Source organism: Lepisosteus platostomus, chromosome 3, assembly GCF_059453375.1.
Source record: "Lepisosteus platostomus isolate fLepPlt1 chromosome 3, fLepPlt1.hap1, whole genome shotgun sequence".
Lineage (NCBI taxonomy): Eukaryota > Metazoa > Chordata > Actinopteri > Semionotiformes > Lepisosteidae > Lepisosteus > Lepisosteus platostomus.
The window spans coordinates 30,083,549-30,104,200 of NC_142613.1; the positions used below are offsets into that span (position 1 = coordinate 30,083,549).

Consider the following 20,652-nt stretch of genomic DNA (forward strand, 5'->3'; position numbering starts at 1 on the left):
AAACCAACAAATGAGGCAGAAAAATAAATGATGGACAGAATAAGTTAAATGAAGAGATGAAATTGGAAAATGGTAATTAGGTAGCTACAATCAAGTCTCAATAAAGCTATGAGATTGTGGTATTAAAGATATTTAAGGTATTTGTTTTCATCTACTCCTACCATGACTGTAGGTTTTGCATTTTACTGCAAACTAAAATTTAAAAATTTAACTACAAGCGTGCAGGTGACAAAAGTGACAGGGGAGATTAAAACAGCAACTGAGTAGATTCCAATCAAGGCTGTAGTTTTTTTAGAGCATTCCTTCCTTTCAGCAGCAGAGAAGCAACAATATCTAGAACTGATTAGTTAAGGTACATAATGTGCTTGTAAGACAAACACAGTTTGTTGATAATCCACACATAGCTCATAAAATTGCTCATAAAAATGAATGCATGTGTTATGTTCGCTCAGCTACTCCACAGTCCGCCCTCGCTGTTCTTCAGTGGGGCGTGGCGCAGATTTAGTGGCTGGAGGCCATGCCTTCATTTTGCCTTGATCACCGTGGAGACAGTTGAAGCAGAGCACCTGGATTTAGAAGATCTTTCACTGTAGCAGGTGCTCTGAAGGTATTTAAACCCTTTTCAGGCTTTCCTCAGCAATCCGGTATGGATGTCTATATTTCACTTCTGAGCCACCGTTCCAGCCTCCCAGTTGAGGCCTTCCTGTTGCTGGTTTCCAGTTTCCTTCGGGCTCCGTCTGGGAGCTTTTGTCCATGGCAGTGCTGCCCGGAAGATTCCAGTGGTCTGAAGTGGAGACCCATCCTTAGCAGATGTCTCCACTGGCCCGGTCAAGAAGGTGCCCGGGAAACTGGTTTTCCCAGAAATACTCTTCCTGCAGAAGTTCTTGAGGCTCACTGATAACATAAATACCAGCATGTACCAAGAACGCTCAGGTTCCACTGGTGTATTCAGGGAGACTGAACCCAATTACAAACAACATTGGTTAGAAAATGGAAAGCATTTCATAAACCCAATAAATTCACTAACTGTATCCTATAATGCCCACATATCAGGTGTGTCATGATTGCAGAATTCACACAACCAAGAATCAATGCATATTACAGAATACATTCTAAAGTTGTAGGGCTTCAGTACCTAAATGATTATGGGTGTGACAGGAAATGCTAGCACCTAACTATACAATTTTAGCAAATGACCCTAGTTTTACTTTCACACCTCGGATTAACTTTCTTTCCAATTGGAATCTTCTTACCAAAGTGTACAAAAGATAAAAGTCAAAACATAAGAAAACATTACCTTGTAACAGATGCACATGTATGGGAGAAAAATTATTTCTTATCCTTTGCTATAAAAGGAAGCCAGCATTGACAAAAGCACTGACAAAAGTGTAGGTCCACTTAAAGGTAAGTGTGTAGCCTTACTCAGCTTAAATGTATCCAGTCACACAGGTGAAATCATTATTAGAAAACTGACCACAGAAATGTAACAATCATATTACCAGTATTAAACATTTCTGCTGGGTCTCAACAACAGTTCCATTTCACAGTTTTCAGATTGTACTTGGCATTGCATTATCAACACAATATGGCCTTGAGAGTGAGCAGCAGTTTTCTTCTGTGAAAACCACTTTGAGTGGAGTGTCCAGAAAGCAATTGTAAGCATTTAAGTGTAAGCAATTATTATTAATCAAAGAAACTTGGCAAGCTCTGTCACATTTACAAATAAGGTACATACTGTCCTTTCCATTGGCTTTAAGTGTTAACAGTTGTAGATGTCCATCTACCATTTCCTGAAAGTAACAAACACCTTGTTAAACTCACAACAGCACATCTTCTACCTGAGGAATAACCTTAATAGCATCAACCAATGTTTCAATGTTGTAACAACACAGAGCCTTCTAAAACCTAACATGGAACCTTCTCTAAGGTACAGACTAAAGATAATTTAACAGGTTTGTTGCCCTTATGTATTATGGTGACATCACAGCCTAGTGAAACAAAGAAAAGCTGGTGAGTGTCATTTCAAGCCCAGTCAACATTATCAAAATTGATTACTAATGGAAATGTATACAGTATATCCTTTCAAACTTTCCCGATGCAAGAGAGTTTTTTCAGTGACTAGCCAACCCCAGGATTATGTTGTTCAATGTTTCCATTAAAGACCGAAATTCAAGACCCAGTAAATTGAACACCACAGCATATTTTATCCGTCCACACTAACAATTCCATTCCATGCTGCAACCTATAAACAAATCAATGGTTTTTAACAAATTGTGCAGCCAGTTTTTTGTTTTCAATGTTTTATGCTTTTTTATGAATAAAAAATAGATAGACAATACAAAAATGTGTGGCATTAAGATCTGTGTAGCTTTCTGAGTGCTAGACAAAGCTGGCAAAGGCAAATATTTTATATTAAGAATTGGTGAAAGAGTACAATTAACAGAGAGGTGGCTTTAAGAAATGATTACCTGTGAAAAACAGTATTATTTTAGCTCCTCAACACTAACCTCTTAAACACTGAGTACTCAGGAAGAAAACTAGACTTTCTAAGCATTCCTGGGAGACAAGGTGGCTGACAGTACAAAATCAGGTAAGCACAAAGGCCAGATGCAGGCCTGGGGGCAAGAGAAGAGTTGAGTCACCCATTCCATTGAGAATTTCAAGGCCATTACTAACCTCATTAATCAGGAACTGGAGCTGGATCACTGCTGCTCCGCTGTCATGCTGGCAGTAGCATTCCACTCCTGGGCGGCCGAAACTGACATCAACTTGGTTAAGGAATGATTAGCAGGGATATTAAGGTAGAGGAATAAAAACAATATTAGCACACAGCAAAGGAGCCAGAAGCCTGGTGTTACATTTTTGATTGGCCCTGTACTTCTTCAGTCCAAATCAAATGTACACTGAAGAAAGGCACATTGTACAACACAGTTCAATAATGATTACCTCACCTGGTCTGTAATAATGGGTGGTTAGTTTGGATCCCTTTAAGAAATTATTTAATTCTACAGTGTTTTCAGAAAGTATTCACCCACATTGGATATCACAAACAAAATATATAAAAAATAAAACATTACTTACAAATGAAGCCATATCAAAGTGGAACACAACTTCTGGAAATCTTTTACATGTAGAGACAAAGATCTTGGGAGGAGTAAAAAACATATCTAGGGTGTTGTAAGTTCCATGGTGAACAGGCATGCTCATTATTAGGAAATGGAAAGAATATGGAACGACCCAGAGTTTTCCTAGAAAAGCCCATTTTCCAAACTTATTAGCCAGGCAAGAAGGACCTTAGTCACAGAAGGGACCAACAATCCAATGACCACCCTGACAAACTACAGTGGATATAAAAAGTCTACACACTCTTATTGAAATTGCAGGTTTTTTCACTTAAATTATTTTTCCTAATAATTATCCATTTGTTTTTCTCTTGAATTTTGTTGGATATAAGGTCACAGGGAAAGATGGAAAAAATGTCTGACATGATTTATCTTGATTTCTGGCTTTACATCACAAAAACCTGCAATTTCAATCAAGGTGTGTATACTTTTTTATATCCACTGTACAAAGTTCCCTGGCTAATTTAAAAAACCTGTCCAGAGGAGGACAATCTCTGCAACTATACATAAATTTAGGCTCTATGGGAGAGTGGCTTGATGGAAGCGACACCTGACAAAAGACAATATAATAGCATGTGGCAATAGATTCTCTGGTCTGATAAAATAAAATTTGAAATATTTGGCCTGAAAGCAAAGCACTATGCCTAGCAAACCGAATTCATCACCTGTTTAATACCATCCTTATCACGAAGCATGGTGGTGGCAGCATCAACATACTGTGTGGGGATGCTTTTCTGTGGCAAGGACTTCGGCACTTTTAAGAACAGAGGAAAGAACGAATGAAGCCAATACAGACACACCTTCCCCAACTTGATGGAGCAAATCTGCAAGGAAGGATGGGCAAATATCACCAAATCCTGATTTGTAAACCTTATACATACCCAAGAGGCCTGTAATTACAGCAAAAGATTCTTCCACTAAGTATTGACTAATTTTTACTAATTACTCAATAAAAATATTTTAATGCTTCATACATTATTGTTAACAATAAAAATATTTTGCCTGTTTAAACTGCTGTACCTGTTGTATGAATCAAGGGGAATATCATTTCAATGCATTAAAAATTCTAGTTGTAATGTATCACAACAATATTTACAATTGTTTAGGAGGGGGGTGAATACTTTCTGATGGCATTGCATCCGCTTATACTAATAATTTTAATAATGAAGTTTAACTCCACTAGGGACTGTTATGCAAGATAAGTCATATAGACCCAACATCTATGATCTTTATGATATCTTTTAAATATTACAATGTTAAGAAAATAAAACAAAGCATAGGGAAGCACCTATTGCCCACCTACATCAGCAGCTTAAGCACTGCTCCTTGTCAATACAGCTTTGCACATTCCCAGCAATGCTATCTAATGTTTCATTAACAGTGACAGGAAATCCATTATTCAGAAGATGAAAAACAAAATATTGGTCTATTAAAAGATTTTAAAAGTATCTTTTTTCCTGCAGTGAGCTACTGTAGCATTAAGAACACATAAAAGTCAGCTGTGACTATCATTATATATTAACACGTGTCTCTTCATTGATTACTTGCCATAATTTTAGAGCTTTCCTCACAAAAAAAAGTAAATGGAGATCTTAAAGGTTTTTCTTTTGAATAAAAAGAACATTAATAAGTAAAGAACATTTACTAATTACATGGGGCCATTTAGCTCATCCAGCATATTTATTCTTCAGTAGCTAATTGATGCAAGGATCTCATCCAGCCATTTCTTGAAAGTCAGGGAATCAGCTTCAACAACAAAGCTCAGGAGCTTATATACTCCCACAAATCTCTGCGAAAAGACGAGCCTCTTGTTTTCAGTTTTAAATGCACTTCCTATGTAATTGAACAATTTTCCAATCTCAAAAATGCAAAGAAGATTTTCATTTTATACATTAGAGAAAACCACACATACTGAATGACAGCATGAAAACCGTTTGCAGCCACTCTACAATTTAATTCAAAAATGCATATCATTTTAAGTCCACAACACCGCGATCTTGGGAAGAAACTTCGGACAATTTTACTGTTTTATTTGTAGACAACAAAAGAACCTACGGTGATGCAACACTCATTACCTCAACACTCATTTACCTCAAGTTAGATGCAACACTCATTACCTCAACACTCATTTACCTCAAGTTAAAAGCAACATCAACAGTACCATTCATAACTATAAAATGCCATAAGAAAAACATCACAAATCACAATTGTGTGAAACAAAAAGACAAACTATCGTGCTATCTCTATAAGATTAAGTGAAAAGTGAATTTTATTATACATTAGGGATAAAAGCAAATGAAAGGTTGTCAAAAAGTAAAATTGGAAAGTTAGCTAGAACAAATTTGCAGTCGAATTTCCTTTCACTAATACTTTCCCAAATTACCTAATACAATCTGAAGCACTTAAATTGTAGTGCAGCCTCTACTCCAATAAATACATTTAGTTATGTACCAGAAATGTACATAAAAGTAAGAAGATAAAATTCCCTATCCCAAATGCGAATGCAGTGCATTATGAAAATATCTACAAAATCCATTGAGTTGTTTAGTGGTGGATTACCTTTGCATGTTGCACATTTTGTAAAATGCTCTCCAGATTATCCTGCTCTAGTATTAGCCATGATCTAAAGTTGTGAGAAAAAGTTTATGAACCCTTTGGAATTATCTGGATTTCTGTATAAATGTGATCTGATCTTCATCTAAGTCATAATAATAAATAAAGAAAGTCTTATTTAACAAACAACACATACAACATTTTACATCGTCATATCTTTATTGAAGCTTTGTTTAAACACTTGAGGTGATTGATGGAAAAAGTATGTGAACCTCTAGGATAATGACATCTTAAAAAGAGGGTAATTGAAGTCAGGTATTCCAATCAATGATTCGGGTAATCCAATCAATTCAGGTGTGGGTTTAATCTGCCCTGCCATATACAAAAACACACAATTTTAGTTACCTGCTCTCCAGAACAGAATTCTGTTGAAGTACAATATGGCCCGATCAAAAAAGATTTCAAACGACCTCAGAAGAAGAGTTGTTGAAGCTCATAAGACTGGAAAGGATTACAAAAGGATTTCTAAAGACTTGGGCCTCCATCAGTCCACAGTCCGGCAGATAGTTTACAAATAAGAATTTCAGCACCATTGTTAATCTCCCTTGGCATGAGCATCCTACAAAGATCAGTGCAAGGACATGCCATACAATCCTCAAACAGATGACAAAAAACCCTAGGGTGACAGCTAAGGATCTGCAGGCACCCCTTGCACTTGATAACGTCTGAACACTGAACGAGAGTGGTGTTCATGGGAGGTTACCATGGAGGAAACCACTGCTCTCCACAAAAAACTTTGCTGCCCGTCTCAAGTTTGCTAAAGACCAGCTGGATGTTCCACAGCAACAACGAAACAATATTCTGTGGACAGATATTTAACTTCATACAAAAGTTTAACTTCATGGAAAATGTACACAGCGTTATGTTTGGAGAAAAGAAAACACTGCATACCAGAAGAAATTCTGTATTTTAGAATGGCCAAGTCAGAGTCCTGACCTCAATCCCATTGAAATGCTGTGGCGGGATCTGACACAAGCCTTTCAATAAAGACATCCCAAAAATATACATGAACTGAAACAGTTTTGTATAGAGGAATGGGCCAAGGTACCTTATAACCGCTGTGCAGGTCTGATCAGCAGCTACAGAAAGCGTTTGGTTGAGGTTATTGCCAATAAAGGAGATTCCACAAGTTACTATATATAAGGGTTCACATAATTTTTCCATCAGTGACCTTGATTGTTTAAACCATTTTTTCAATAAAGATATGGCAATGCAAAATGTTGTGTGTTGTTTGTTAAATAAGACTGTCTTTATTTATTATATGACTTAGATGAAGATCAGATCACATTTTAGGATCCATTCATGCAGAAATCCAGATAATTCCAAAGGGTTCACAAACTTTTTCTCACAACTGTAACTTCAAACACCCCATGAAAACAATTTTAACAAACTGCTGTCAAGGTTAAAGGTTTTGAACTTGCTGTGAAGGAAACTTCTTGCTTGTACGAATTCCAGCCTGCCTCCCATTACTAGAGTCCCACAAAAGGAAGTGTACAAAAAACATGGCATTGTGATTGGTCGATTGGAACTCTCTTAGCTACCACTAAAACAGGGATCCCTGTAGCTCTGCAGGGAAATTAGCTATAGACTGTAGACTGTAGACATAGCAAGGTGTCAAAAGATGAATGGCTTGATGATTAAGCAGGTCAGAGGAGCCTGTCTGCACATTCTTATTCTTTCCATGTTTGAACAGGAGTCAAAACAATTGCAAAATGTGTGTGTGTATAATTACATCAAGAGCCCCTCATACTGTTTGTGAAAATAAAAAATAAACGCACATTGAAAAATATATTCCATATCCACTTAAACTACACCCTAAAAATATATAACAATGAAATTAAATAAACCCTGCAAAACATATGACCTTTCAAAATTAAAACTGACAAAGACAATGGGAATAAACGTAGAAATGCTTAGGAATAAACGTGTACTGTATGTTAGGGTGGTGTAAGTGCTGGAATTTAATAATAGGATACTGGTGACAAACATTTACCTAAATGAATTATTTCAAGGAAGCAACTGATTCTCCTAATAAAGCACAGCCATCTCAAGATGCACAGAACAAATCTCAAGATTGTAAATGAAAAAAACCCAGAGCTCTCTGGAAATTAACTGAAAAGTCACATTATACATCAGTAATCTAAGGTCAGGAAGAGCAACAACAAACAAAATACCACACAAACCACTTAAACGGGAACTGCAGTCCCAATTTCCCAGACTGACTATGAAATCTCGGTAACAAAATAAATTCACTGACGGTATAGTTAAATTACAAAAATTTCAAAATAAAACACAAAATCATGAACTCTGTGAAAGTACTGTATGGTCGCCATTTCAGTTGTGGTAATATGGAACAAGCTACCCAGTTAGCTCATTGAAGCCAAAATCTTGACTACCTTTAAAGAAACGTCTTGAACAGATCGACTGATGAAGTATTTACTATCAAATGGGCTACAGATGCAGCCATTCAAAGTGAGCGGTACAGACACCGCGGTACAGATACCGCAGGTATGATGACACGGGGTACCGCGGTGCGTGATTGGTTGACCGACAGGGGCACTCGTGGTCCGTTGGTCTGTCGTAGAAAGACTTACTGTAAACGTCTTTACTGTGCCCGTTGTAGATATTGAATTTTACCACTGAAGGGAAATCTTAGTAGCTGAGCATAAAAAGAATAGGAGCATACTGTAACGCGTGTGAAGGCCATAAACGATATTAATTTTGGAACGTAAACATACAGTATATAGCTGGTCTTGTTACTTCAAAGAAAAAAATACACACCGGTATTCCATTTCTCCCTAAACATTGTAAGCTTCGAAGTCTTTAACTAACGTGATACCGGAGTCAACAAGCATACTTTTAGAATTTGATTAAAAGGGAATATAATATGGAATCGCGTATCTAAAGAATTTAATAACGGTATGATTATATCCGTGTACTGCGGCAGGGCTGTGTAGGGCTGTTTCGCCTGCCTGATCATGCGAGCTGTCTTGTAGCCTACTGGTCTAGGTGCGTGCGTGCGGTAATATGTTTATGTCACGCGATTAAAAAATAAATAAATAAAAATGAAAAGTCCAGCACCAGCTGGATTCGAACACACAACCTGCCAGCTGGTGCTGGACTTTTCATTTTTATTTATTTATTTTTTAATCGCGTGACATAAACATATTACCGTATGCAAACTGTACTGTATACAGTATGTATATGTATATTTAATGTCTTAACTGTGCCCGTTTAATTGAATTAAAAAAAAATATTTAACACGAACATTAAGCTGTTTACATCTTCCGCCTGAGAACAGTCACCCGTTGCTACCCAACGCAGAATGGTGATTGGCTGACACTATCTGACACCCCTCTGATTGGAGAAAAAAGACGTGCTGGTTTGCTATACATACTGTACCAGGAAGAGGATTTCTTTCTATTCAAAACGTGTATTTTAAAAGTTTAAGAAGTAAAAACCTTACAGCGTACACAGATTTCTAAACTGATCAGGATCGTTATCTTTGTCTTATGCATAATAATGTTCACCGCTCTGTCCAGCAAATTAATAATAAACTTTATTTTATATAGCGTTTTAAACGAATAAGTAATTAGATTGCTCATAAACCTAATCACTTGCTTTTTCTTTTTATTTAGGCTCAGATTTCAACTATAGATCGTATTATTAATAACCATAATAACAACCAACCAACGAAAACAACCATATAAACATAATGGTGGTGTTGGACCTTCCAGTTTTATTTATTTTTTAATCGCGTAACATAAACATATTACCGTATGCAAACTGTACTGTATACAATATGTATATGTATATTTAATGTCTTAACTGTGCCCGTTTAAGTATTGAATATTCATATCTAATTTTACCACTGAAGGGAAATCTTAACATAAACATACGGTATATGGCTGGTCTCGGTACTTTAAAGAAAAAAATACACACCGGTATTCCATTTCTCCCTAAACATTGTAAGCTTCGAAGTCTTTAACTAACGTGATACCGGAGTCAACAAGCATACTTTTAGAATTTGATTAAAAGGGAATATAATATGGAATCGCGTATCTCAAGAAATTAATAACGATATAATTATATTCATGTTGCAAAAGAACTGCAACGGACATAAAAACTCCCTTGCATGGTTTCATTACGACCAGAACCGGTCTTGAGATATTTTTAACTTGATTTACAGTATTTGAGAGGTATGTCTTAACACCGATACTACAGTGCTTAAGTACTGCTCACGTATATGTTTCTAGGTTTATATTATGCATTTCATACGGTCAAATTACTTTTGAGCAACTAATAAGAAGCGCGAAACGGTATGCGTTTTACTTTCGTTTTGTGCTGGGACCCGTGGATTGATTAGAGATATCAAGTCCATACAAGTCATTTTTTAAATGTTGTAGTTCGTCTTGAAAAAATGTTACGAGTACATCATCTATCAACAATTACACAGGTTCTGTTTCCATATTGCGGATTTTGGTTACGTAATATTATTTTCTAGATTTCACGTTGTGAATATGATGGGATGTCTGATGGGATGTTTCTAAAAATCCATCCTCTGTAAAACGTCTTCTCTAGTTGTCCTGCATATGTATTCGCTAATGAAGCTGTGTGTTCTGAGCCTGGATCTCTACATTTCTGTATGAACCAGCTTAGAGGGCTAAAGACAGCTTGTGTTTAAATTGAGTGTAAGGTAATTTATGCTTCTAAAGTCATGGTCAGTATTATTGTACTGTGCTGTACTGTGTCACATTATTTTATAGCGTTTTTATTGCGTTATTAAATACGGTGTTACTGTAGTTTACTGAGTCCCATGTCACATGGTCTGTGATTGAAACCTGTAAAACCGGTTTAATTCGTCACAGCCAGCACTCTTCAGGTGTGAGGGTCTTCTGCTCAGAATGAAACGCTAAAATGTTTGTGTATATTCTAATGGCAGTGGGGGCGGGGTGTGTGGGAACAGGTTTGGTTGAAATCGCATTGGAGATCTATGTTCTTCACACCTGAAACATTTTCTCTGAAAGCATTTTCTTCGCAGTTTAACCGATCTTGTTACAGCATGTTACAGTTTACTATTATTAACCATATTAATTTTAAGTGCTTAATGTAAAATCTTGTAAAAATATATTTTCATTGTTCAAATATACATTAAGTCTATCATATAATAAGTTAAATACAAAACTAAAGAAAAAATAGGGTTAAATATAATTCAAAATATTTTGCTAACAATGTTAACTGTTTATGAATAATAAAATGTATTAACTAAGGAGTAGGATGGCACAGTTGTTAGTATGTTTTTTGTTTTGTTTCTTTTTCATAAATACAACAGTAGTACCTGATGTCTCAGTGGCTTTCAAAATTAAATTATGCATGCAAACCTGTGAACTAGAAAGATAACTAAGATATCCATCCATTATATTCCATAATATCCATGAAATATATGTGTGACGCATAAAAGACACCAAGGGATTGGGTGAGCTCCCATCACAAAAAAAAAAACCTGCGAACCTGCACTACAGCGACCATAGTACAGTATGGAGACCAAGGCATTTTACGGGAAGAGACGGGGTGCTTCTGCCGCCCCAGCTTCCAAAGAGCGAAGAGTAAGCAAATACAGCAGACTTCATCTGAAATACGCGATTACAGCGCATATTACAAGGTATTATTGCCGTTTTGAATTTTAAATTCAATTATAATTATTTCTTCGTAGCCTGTTCTTCAAGAAAACACTGCACGGGCGAAACGATCTACCACCAGGACAGTAAAAAAGAAAGCGGTAAGACGGAAAAAAAGAAAAGTTTATTTTGACTTCTGTTCCGCGACTGATGAATACTACTGTGTGACTTTATTTCTTACATGAATTATGTTATTTTGCCACAGGCCGTGGGTCTCTGCTCTCGGCCACTGGCCAGGGTGCCAACCTGTAGAAGCAGCACCTGTATGGAGACATTTCGGCAGCAGCGGGAGCATTACGATGCATTACTGGGGAGGATTGGGAGGCTAGAGTTCCAGCAGTCAAACAGTTGAGCAGCTGTCTCCCGAAAAGTGCCTCTCCCTGCCGCGCAGGCTGCAATGCCTGGCGGAAGCTCTGCCCCCCGCAGAGCACACACCGCCTCAGGACACTCCATCCCGGCCTCTCAGTTCACCACCGCGCAGGAATCTGTTGATGCTGTCCCCGCCGGCTATCTCCCCCCAGGAAGCACAGCGGAATTCACAGATGCCAGTGGGACGAATAATTCTCCCAGATGTCCAACTGCTACCCATCACCCAGGAGATGGAGGGGGGGTTGTACTTGCAGTGCATCGGCATAGACGGGAAAGCAAGAGCCGACCGCTACGCCGCCCTCGTGTTTCGAAATCTTGTGACTTTTGAAATTTACTGGGGGTGGACCACGTCTGTAAATTTCGATGGGTCCAGAGGCAAAAGTGCCTTACCTTGCAATCTCCGGGAAACCATTAGTACGATGGTGAATCGGAGATTCTCAACCCTTGCTGCGTACGACTGGAAAAGAATTCGTGATCGGATCAACGAAATGCTTCGTAGGAGGAGGCGGTCTTTTCCTCTTGTCTAACAGTCTGTCCACAAACAAAACATTCCTGTTAGACAAGAGGAACTGAAAAAAAACAATTTTGTCAATGAAAACCGGTGTGTGTGTCTCTCCCTGCTGGATGTCCCTCTCACAAACTGCTGAATGAATAAAATAATTTTATTGAAAACGAGTTTGCGATTGTCTGGTCTTTAAATTCTTGAGATACGTGATTCCATATTATATTACCTTTTAATCAAATTCTAAAAGTATGCTTGTTGACTCCGGTATCGCGTTAGTTAAAGACTTCGATGCTTAAAATGTTTAGGGAGAAATGGAATACTGGTGTGTATGTTTTCTTTAAAGTACCGAGACCAGCCATATACTGTATGTTTAAGTTCCAAAATTAATATCGTTTATGGGCTTCACACGCGTTGCAGTATGCTCAGGCACTAAGTAAAAGGAGATGCTTCGTATTGCTTGACTAATTTTAAAAACTAAGTTATAAATGCAGACGCTCCCTCGATGCGCTGCTCTGGTGCGTCGGCTCCTACACAGTAGTGCCTGTCTGCCGTAAGCGTTACAATATACTAAATACTAAATACTAAAGCCAATACTGGCTCAATGGGCTTTGACGTGCTAATGCGTTGGTTTAACAGTCCGGGTGTGGCAGGCTTCCAATGTCAACTCGACTCGATTGGAAGACAATGAACGTATTTTAGCCCTAAATGAATTAATAGCAAACATGGTTTACATAAAATACATTTTTCCAAGAAAGTTTATAATAATACGATCTATAGTTGAAATCTGAGCCTACTTTAAAAATAAAGGAAAAGCATTTTCAGAGAGCAATCACGCTGTGTTTATGTAGAAAAAGTGATTAGGTTTATGAGCAATCTAATTACCTATTCGCTTAAAACGCTATATAAAATAAAGTTTATTTAGAGATGAATGATCAGTGTCGCAGTTTAAATAATGTGAGTCAGGAAACTAACACAGCGCCACCGTATTTAATAACGCAATAAAAACGCTATAAAATAATGTGACACAGTACAGCACAGTACAATAATACTGACCATGACTTTAGAAGCATAAATTACCTTACACTCAATTTAAACACAAGCTGTCTTTAGCCCTCTAACCTGGTTCATACAGAAATGTAGAGATCCAGGCTCAGAACACACAGCTTCATTAGCGAATACATATGCAGGACAACTAGAGAAGACGTTTTACAGAGGATGGATTTTTAGAAACATCCCATCAGACATCCCATCATATTCACAACGTGAAATCTAGAAAATAATATTACGTAACCAAAATCCGCAATATGGAAACAGAACCTGTGTAATTGTTGATAGATGATGTACTCGTAACATTTTTTCAAGACGAACTACAACATTTAAAAAATGACTTGTATGGACTTGATATCTCTAATCAATCCACGGGTCCCAGCACAAAACGAAAGTAAAACGCATACCGTTTCGCGCTTCTTATTAGTTGCTCAAAAGTAATTTGACCGTATGAAATGCATAATATAAACCTAGAAACATATACGTGAGCAGTACTTAAGCACTGTAGTATCGGTGTTAAGACATACCTCTCAAATACTGTAAATCAAGTTAAAAATATCTCAAGACCGATTCTGGTCGTAATGAAACCATGCAAGGGAGTTTTTATGTCCGTTGCAGTTCTTTTGCAACATGAATATAATTATATCGTTATTAATTTCTTGAGATACGCGATTCCATATTATATTCCCTTTTAATCAAATTCTAAAAGTATGCTTGTTGACTCCGGTATCACGTTAGTTAAAGACTTCGAAGCTTACAATGTTTAGGGAGAAATGGAATACCGGTGTGTATTTTTTTCTTTAAAGTACCGAGACCAGCCATATACCGTATGTTTATGTTAAGATTTCCCTTCAGTGGTAAAATTAGATATGAATATTCAATACTTAAACGGGCACAGTTAAGACATTAAATATACATATACATATTGTATACAGTACAGTTTGCATACGGTAATATGTTTATGTTACGCGATTAAAAAAATAAATAAAACTGGAAGGTCCAGCACCACCATTATGTTTATATGGTTGTTTTTGTTGGTTGGTTGTTATTATGGTTATTAATAATACGATCTATAGTTGAAATCTGAGCCTAAATAAAAAGAAAAAGCAAGTGATTAGGTTTATGAGCAATCTAATTACTTATTCGTTTAAAACGCTATATAAAATAAAGTTTATTATTAATTTGCTGGACAGAGCGGTGAACATTATTATGCATAAGACAAAGATAACGATCCTGATCAGTTTAGAAATCTGTGTACGCTGTAAGGTTTTTACTTCTTAAACTTTTAAAATACACGTTTTGAATAGAAAGAAATCCTCTTCCTGGTACAGTATGTATAGCAAACCAGCACGTCTTTTTTCTCCAATCAGAGGGGTGTCAGATAGTGTCAGCCAATCACCATTCTGCGTTGGGTAGCAACGGGTGACTGTTCTCAGGCGGAAGATGTAAACAGCTTAATGTTCGTGTTAAATATTTTTTTTTAATTCAATTAAACGGGCACAGTTAAGACATTAAATATACATATACATACTGTATACAGTACAGTTTGCATACGGTAATATGTTTATGTTACGCGATTAAAAAATAAATAAATAAAAATGAAAAGTCCAGCACCAGCTGGATTCAAAACACAACCTGCCAGCTGGTAGTCACGCACCTTGACCAGTAGGCTACAAGACAGCTCGCATGATCAGGCAGGCGAAACAGCCTTACACAGCCCTGCCGCAGTACACGGATATAATCATACCGTTATTAAATTCTTTAGATACGCGATTCCATATTATATTCCCTTTTAATCAAATTCTTAAAGTATGCTTGTTGACTCCGGTATCACGTTAGTTAAAGACTTCGAAGCTTACAACGTTTAGGGAGAAATGGAATACCGGTGTGTATTTTTCCTTGTGATATTTTAAGCTCTAGTTGAATGATAGGTGTCGCATTTTAAATCATTTTCGTAGCTAGAAATTCTGAAACGCCCTGTTAAAAGCAAGGAAGTTTTTATGCCCGTTGAAGTAAAACAAAATGCCTGACAAAGTATGGCTTGGACAGATTCCAAGTGCTTGTACAAATGTGCTAAAGAAATTATACTTTGAGTATACAGCTTGTACAAAGTCATCCATTATTAATACTATTAGTAATATCTTCAGTAAAGGCTTTGATGCATAAATATTTCTGATAAAGGTAGGTTGTGTACTTTTGTCCAACTGAGCAATCTTGCTTTCATAAAATATACCAACATTTGAATGACTGATGATTAACATGCTGTAATACACAGTTCAAAATTAAAGGCTCAAATGCTGTACATGAGAGGTTAAGCTCCCCCTGGCGGTTTTACAAGGCGACGCCGGATAGTTAGTCACGTGACACACGTGAAATGCGTGATACCGCGTGATACCGTCAAAATAACTGTCAAAATAACTTCTGCTTGTCAAAATTGTCTAACTGACACCCACCCACAGACAAGTCAAAAGACTCCAGGTTGAACACTTTCTGCTCTAATAAAAGCTCAGCAATTATTACAAAGGTTTTAGCAACAATTTTGTGACAAGTAACCAATTCCCTTCAACTTTGCTCCCATCATATTGGATAATTAATGGCTTTAAAACACAGAGTAGTTCAACTCCATTTGCCATTGAAGCTTTTTTTATTCTTTTTGGGGGACTTTGTGAAAACGGTTATTGGTTCAGATCTACAGCAAATTGCAAGAAAGCACTATCTGGTTTCTAAAATATGGAACATACCGTACAATTTTATTCAGGAGTTTATCGCTGTAGCTATTTCAATCATATGATAACTCCTTGCAACAACAAATTTACATAATCTTCTAAGTTTTTTAAAGTGAAAAACCTCCAGCAACTCAGCTATTCTTCTCACCTCCTTACTTATGAATAAATAGGAATTAGGTATGTAGGAATTTCTAAATATTTGCTGTGCAGAACAAGAATTGGTTATATCAAAAGCAAAGATAAACTGCATCTGTTGCAACTGCCATTATTTATCCAACGCACCTCTACTATATGATACGTCTTGATCATCAATTCTTATCACAAGCAATGATAAAACAAATAGATTACAGCTCACAGCTCTCTTTCCTGGAGTCATTATAGCACCACGCACTTACAGTATGCAGAAGCCAGCAGATGGCACATGACGATTTCTTATTTCTTATATAGTAATAAAAAACTTAAAAGAAACGGCTGTTATTTTATTGACACAGTAGTCTGATCTCCACAAACTGTACATAAGCACTAACAACATAACCCAATACTACTCAATTTAGTAAACTGAAGTAGCTGTCAGTCCTCCAGTAAGTAAATCCTGCTATACTGATTTAACAGTGGTATGGTTTGTTGAGTGACAGTTGAGCCAAAAAAAAAAATTGCCACCCGACAGTTTCGGCAAGAAGAGCCTTCAACGCAAACTCAATCTGAGGTTGCTACGAGTGTTGAGAAGGTAAAAAAGTAAAAAAAGTCTAACAAGATATTATAAATTTTAGGTTTTCATTTTTCCAAATTTAAAGGAAACTACATGAATTCACCGAGATTTAGAGTAATACCAGAAAAGGTCACAATTTACTGTATTTACCTGTACGTCTGTTTTAAATTTTTTAAAAAACTTGACGCAAATAATTTACTCAATTAAAATCATTTTCATATAAGCTAAACAAAATTCACTATTTTATTGAACCCAGCCTGACATAAAAACAATAATTTGTTGTTAAGCAGACCTCCCCATCTGCATTAATCTATCATTTTTCTATTGATCCTATGATCTCATCCATCTCTTTTTTAAAAGAAGCCAGAGTATCAGCCTTAACAACATAACTGGTCAGATTATATTTTGGCATGCAATAAAGGTTGCAATAATTTATGTACATTTATAGAATAAAAATAGAGACTGAATATAATCAAGCAAATGACAAAATGCTGCTATGACAAGAGTTCCAGAAGCTCTTAAATCTGATAATTAACAACATATTGTTGTGCATTTTTATGACTAGTTAAGACAGTATAATGTACTCAAAGTTCTGAAGAATTTTTATGGCAAGATTATAAAAGTAATTGGTTCATTATTTCAACAACAATCATATTAATAGCTTTTAAGGTATAGCATACTCAGTCCACAATTATGAGTTAGCAAAATTCTAGATACAGTTTCAACAAAAAATGTCCAATATTCAATGGATTAGTTGCCAATGGAGGGTATTTTGCAATGAATATCACAGATTAAATGAAACTTTCATTCAAAACAAAAGCGATTGAAAACCCTGACAAAGGCCACTGAGTTTAAAAAGATAAAAAAGGCAATTCAGTCAATTAAGAAAGGAAGGTTTAATATGAAAATAATGCAAATTAACCAGCTTCTGCTGCAGAAGTTACTGAACATAAATGTAATTCTAAGATTGGAAATGTTCTTGTGATCGTTTTCTAATCAAAATACGAACATTTGGCTGAGTAAGAACCCTGCAAACTAAGTGATAATCATCATTATACATAGTAATACAGCCTGGTGCATGCAGTTGTCCAAGATGTCATCCTGATATTAAAAGCAAATGAATGACTGAAAATTCACATGATGCTGTTCACAATTAAATTCATTCAATTACATGACTATGCCCTATTTTTTTTCTGTTGTAAATAGAATATTTTATTAAAATATTTTTTCTAATACAATTGAAATGGGACACATTTGTATCTTATGAAAAACGCATTTTTGTGTTTCATTCAAATAAAAAAAAAACATTCAGTCTCTTAAAAGAGGCAAGCTGCATTGCAGCAACTGTTGGTACATATTTTCATATATACTGTTCTTTTTCAGGAGGGATGTGCTTTCCAAGACAGCAAGCCCTATTGTTTCGGTGACAGTGGCAATTACGTGCTCACTCAGAAGAGTGGGAGGAATCTGCAAGCAGTTTTGTGGGCCGGTCTCACTTCAAAGGAAAGCTGAACACTTGTCTGATCTTGGAGTTCACACTGATCTCTCTCCCTCCTACACTGTTTTATAGCAAAAGAGTTACAGAATTGTATTCTTAAAGCATCACTAGGAAAAGTAATACAAGGATCATGGGAATTATCAAATTTTCTCCTCAGACATCCTAAGTGAAGCCTGAAATCCCAGTTTTCCTTCTCACACCATGAAAAATCAATGTACCCCTGTGTATAAAGTACGACATGAAATAGCCCTTAGCATTAAAATTAAAAAAGAAAAATAATCATCTGTAGAATACTTTAACAATCTATTACTTTTTTACAAAACATTTATTGTACTAGTAGTAGGGTGTGGAATTACTAAAATAACACGAAAACCTATCAATACCTTACCCTCCTATCTACATCCGTAATAATCTGCAATAGGCAACATTACTTCACTAGTTGAGAAGCCCTCACCAAATCTGACAGCTCATTTTCAAATGGTAATTCTCCTCAAAGAGTCTAGACTAGTATGTGCCTGTTGGCTTTTACTTTTAAGTCTAACTCCCTCAAATGTTCAATGAATCTCAAATCTGGCATGGTAAGTCCTGTTCTCCAGGAAAGCCTTTGTGACACAAGCAGTAGTGCTCCGCTGCAATGTCTTGTTACCATGAAAGACAGGCAGGAAACAAAGTCCCAGGACTTAATCCATGTAGCAGTAAGGTTGGCATCAATGCCAACAAGAAGAGCTGTTCCACAACTAGACCACTCTGCACAGAACAGCATATCTGTCACAGCTTTTTGTCAAAGAATGACAACAATGACTGCACTGTTCTGCTAAGTCCAACACTCATTGACATCCAATAGGGTGTTGTACACAAAACATTGATACTCTGATTAAGGGGAGATTGCTCAAATAATGAAATGTCCCCCAGAAATGACTCAGACCTGTCTCTAAAATAACCAACAGCATAAAGCCATTGTTCCTTTAAATACTGGTTCCTGGCTTGTTATTCAATAATTAAAATCAACTCACCAACTGTGCCCAATTAATTCTTGTGCTAGGAAGACAAGTAGTGCTTATGCAACAATCAAAGTGACCAATCAAACATGATCTTTTTGGAGAAAGTTCCTCTTATCCTTAAAAGACTAAGGAATCCATCTCAAAAGTTAAAAGAAGTTTTTATTTAATGTGCATGGGAGTGAAACACACAGAGATGCTCAGTGTATTTTTCTCAAGGTAATTAAATTAGAACAGTCCTTAAATATTTTTCTGTTATCTATCACGCTTCCCTGTGCTTACAAGATTGGCAGTGTTCCAAAATCACGCACATCAAGCACCATCCCCCAGGCCAGGCAGACCATCATGGCTGACCAGGTGATTAAGGAGCTGAAGAGGCTGCACCAAGGTAAGGCCACAGGACCAGATAACATCTGTCCCAGAGTTCTGAGGGCCTGTGCTGATCAGCTGAGCGGAGTGCTCCAGCGACTGTTCAACCTGAGCCTGCGCTTGGAGAGAGTCCCAGTGCTCTGGAAGACATCATGCCTGGTCCCGGTACCAAAGAAAGGGCGCCCCTCTGTCCTCAACGACTACAGACCAGTTGCACTGACTTCTCACGTCATGAAGACACTGGAGAGGCTGGTCTTATCCCACCTGAGACCCCTGGTCAGCTCATCACTGGACACCCTACAGTTTGCCTACCAGCCCAGTGTTGGTGTGGAGGATGCGGTCATCTACATGCTGCAAAGGGCCTACTCACACCTGGACAGGGCTGGCAACACTGTAAGGATCATGTTTTTCAACTTCTCCAGTGCCTTCAATACCATCCAGCCCTTACTTCTAAGGAGGAACCTGGAGGAGATGCAAGTCGATGCCTCCATGACCTCGTGGATCACTGACTACCTGACAGGCAGACCACAGTCTGTGAGACTTCAGAACTGTGTGTCTGAACAGATAGTGAGTAACACTAGGGGCACCTCAAGGGACAGTTCTTTCTCCATTCCTCTTCACCCTCTATACTTCGGACTTTAAGTACAACTCAAAGTCATGCCACCTGCAGAAGTTCTCAGATGATTCTGCAATTGTGGGATGTATCAAGGGTGAGCAGGAGGAGGAGTACAGAGGACTGGTCAGCAGCTTTGTGGAGTGGTGTGCGGTGAACCACTTGGAACTGAATGTAACAAAGACAAAGGAACTAGTGGTAGATTTCAGGAGGAAAAAGGTCAAACCTACTCCTGTCTACATCCATGGGAGTGGCGTGGAGATGGTGAACTCGTACAAGTACTTGGGAGTGCACATCGACGATAGACTGGAATGGTCTAGGAACATCGAGGCCATCTATAAGAAGGGACAGAGCCGACTTTACTTCTTGAGGAAGCTCAGGTCCTTTAATGTATGTAGTAAGATA

The 20,652-nt window shown here is 37.3% G+C and overlaps 1 protein-coding gene across 35 annotated transcripts in view; it reads right to left on the reverse strand.

Annotated features, from left to right (window-relative positions):
* Positions 1-20,652, reverse strand: part of LOC148674704 (syntaxin-binding protein 5) — a 245,239-nt gene that overhangs the window by 178,981 nt on the left and 45,606 nt on the right. For all 35 annotated transcript variants that reach the window (XM_088625141.1, XM_088625140.1, XM_088625138.1 and 32 more), the window contains exon 3: positions 2,677-2,758. In XM_088625141.1, the coding sequence (XP_088481267.1) occupies positions 2,677-2,758 (82 nt within the window). The remainder of the gene's footprint in view (positions 1-2,676; positions 2,759-20,652) is intronic.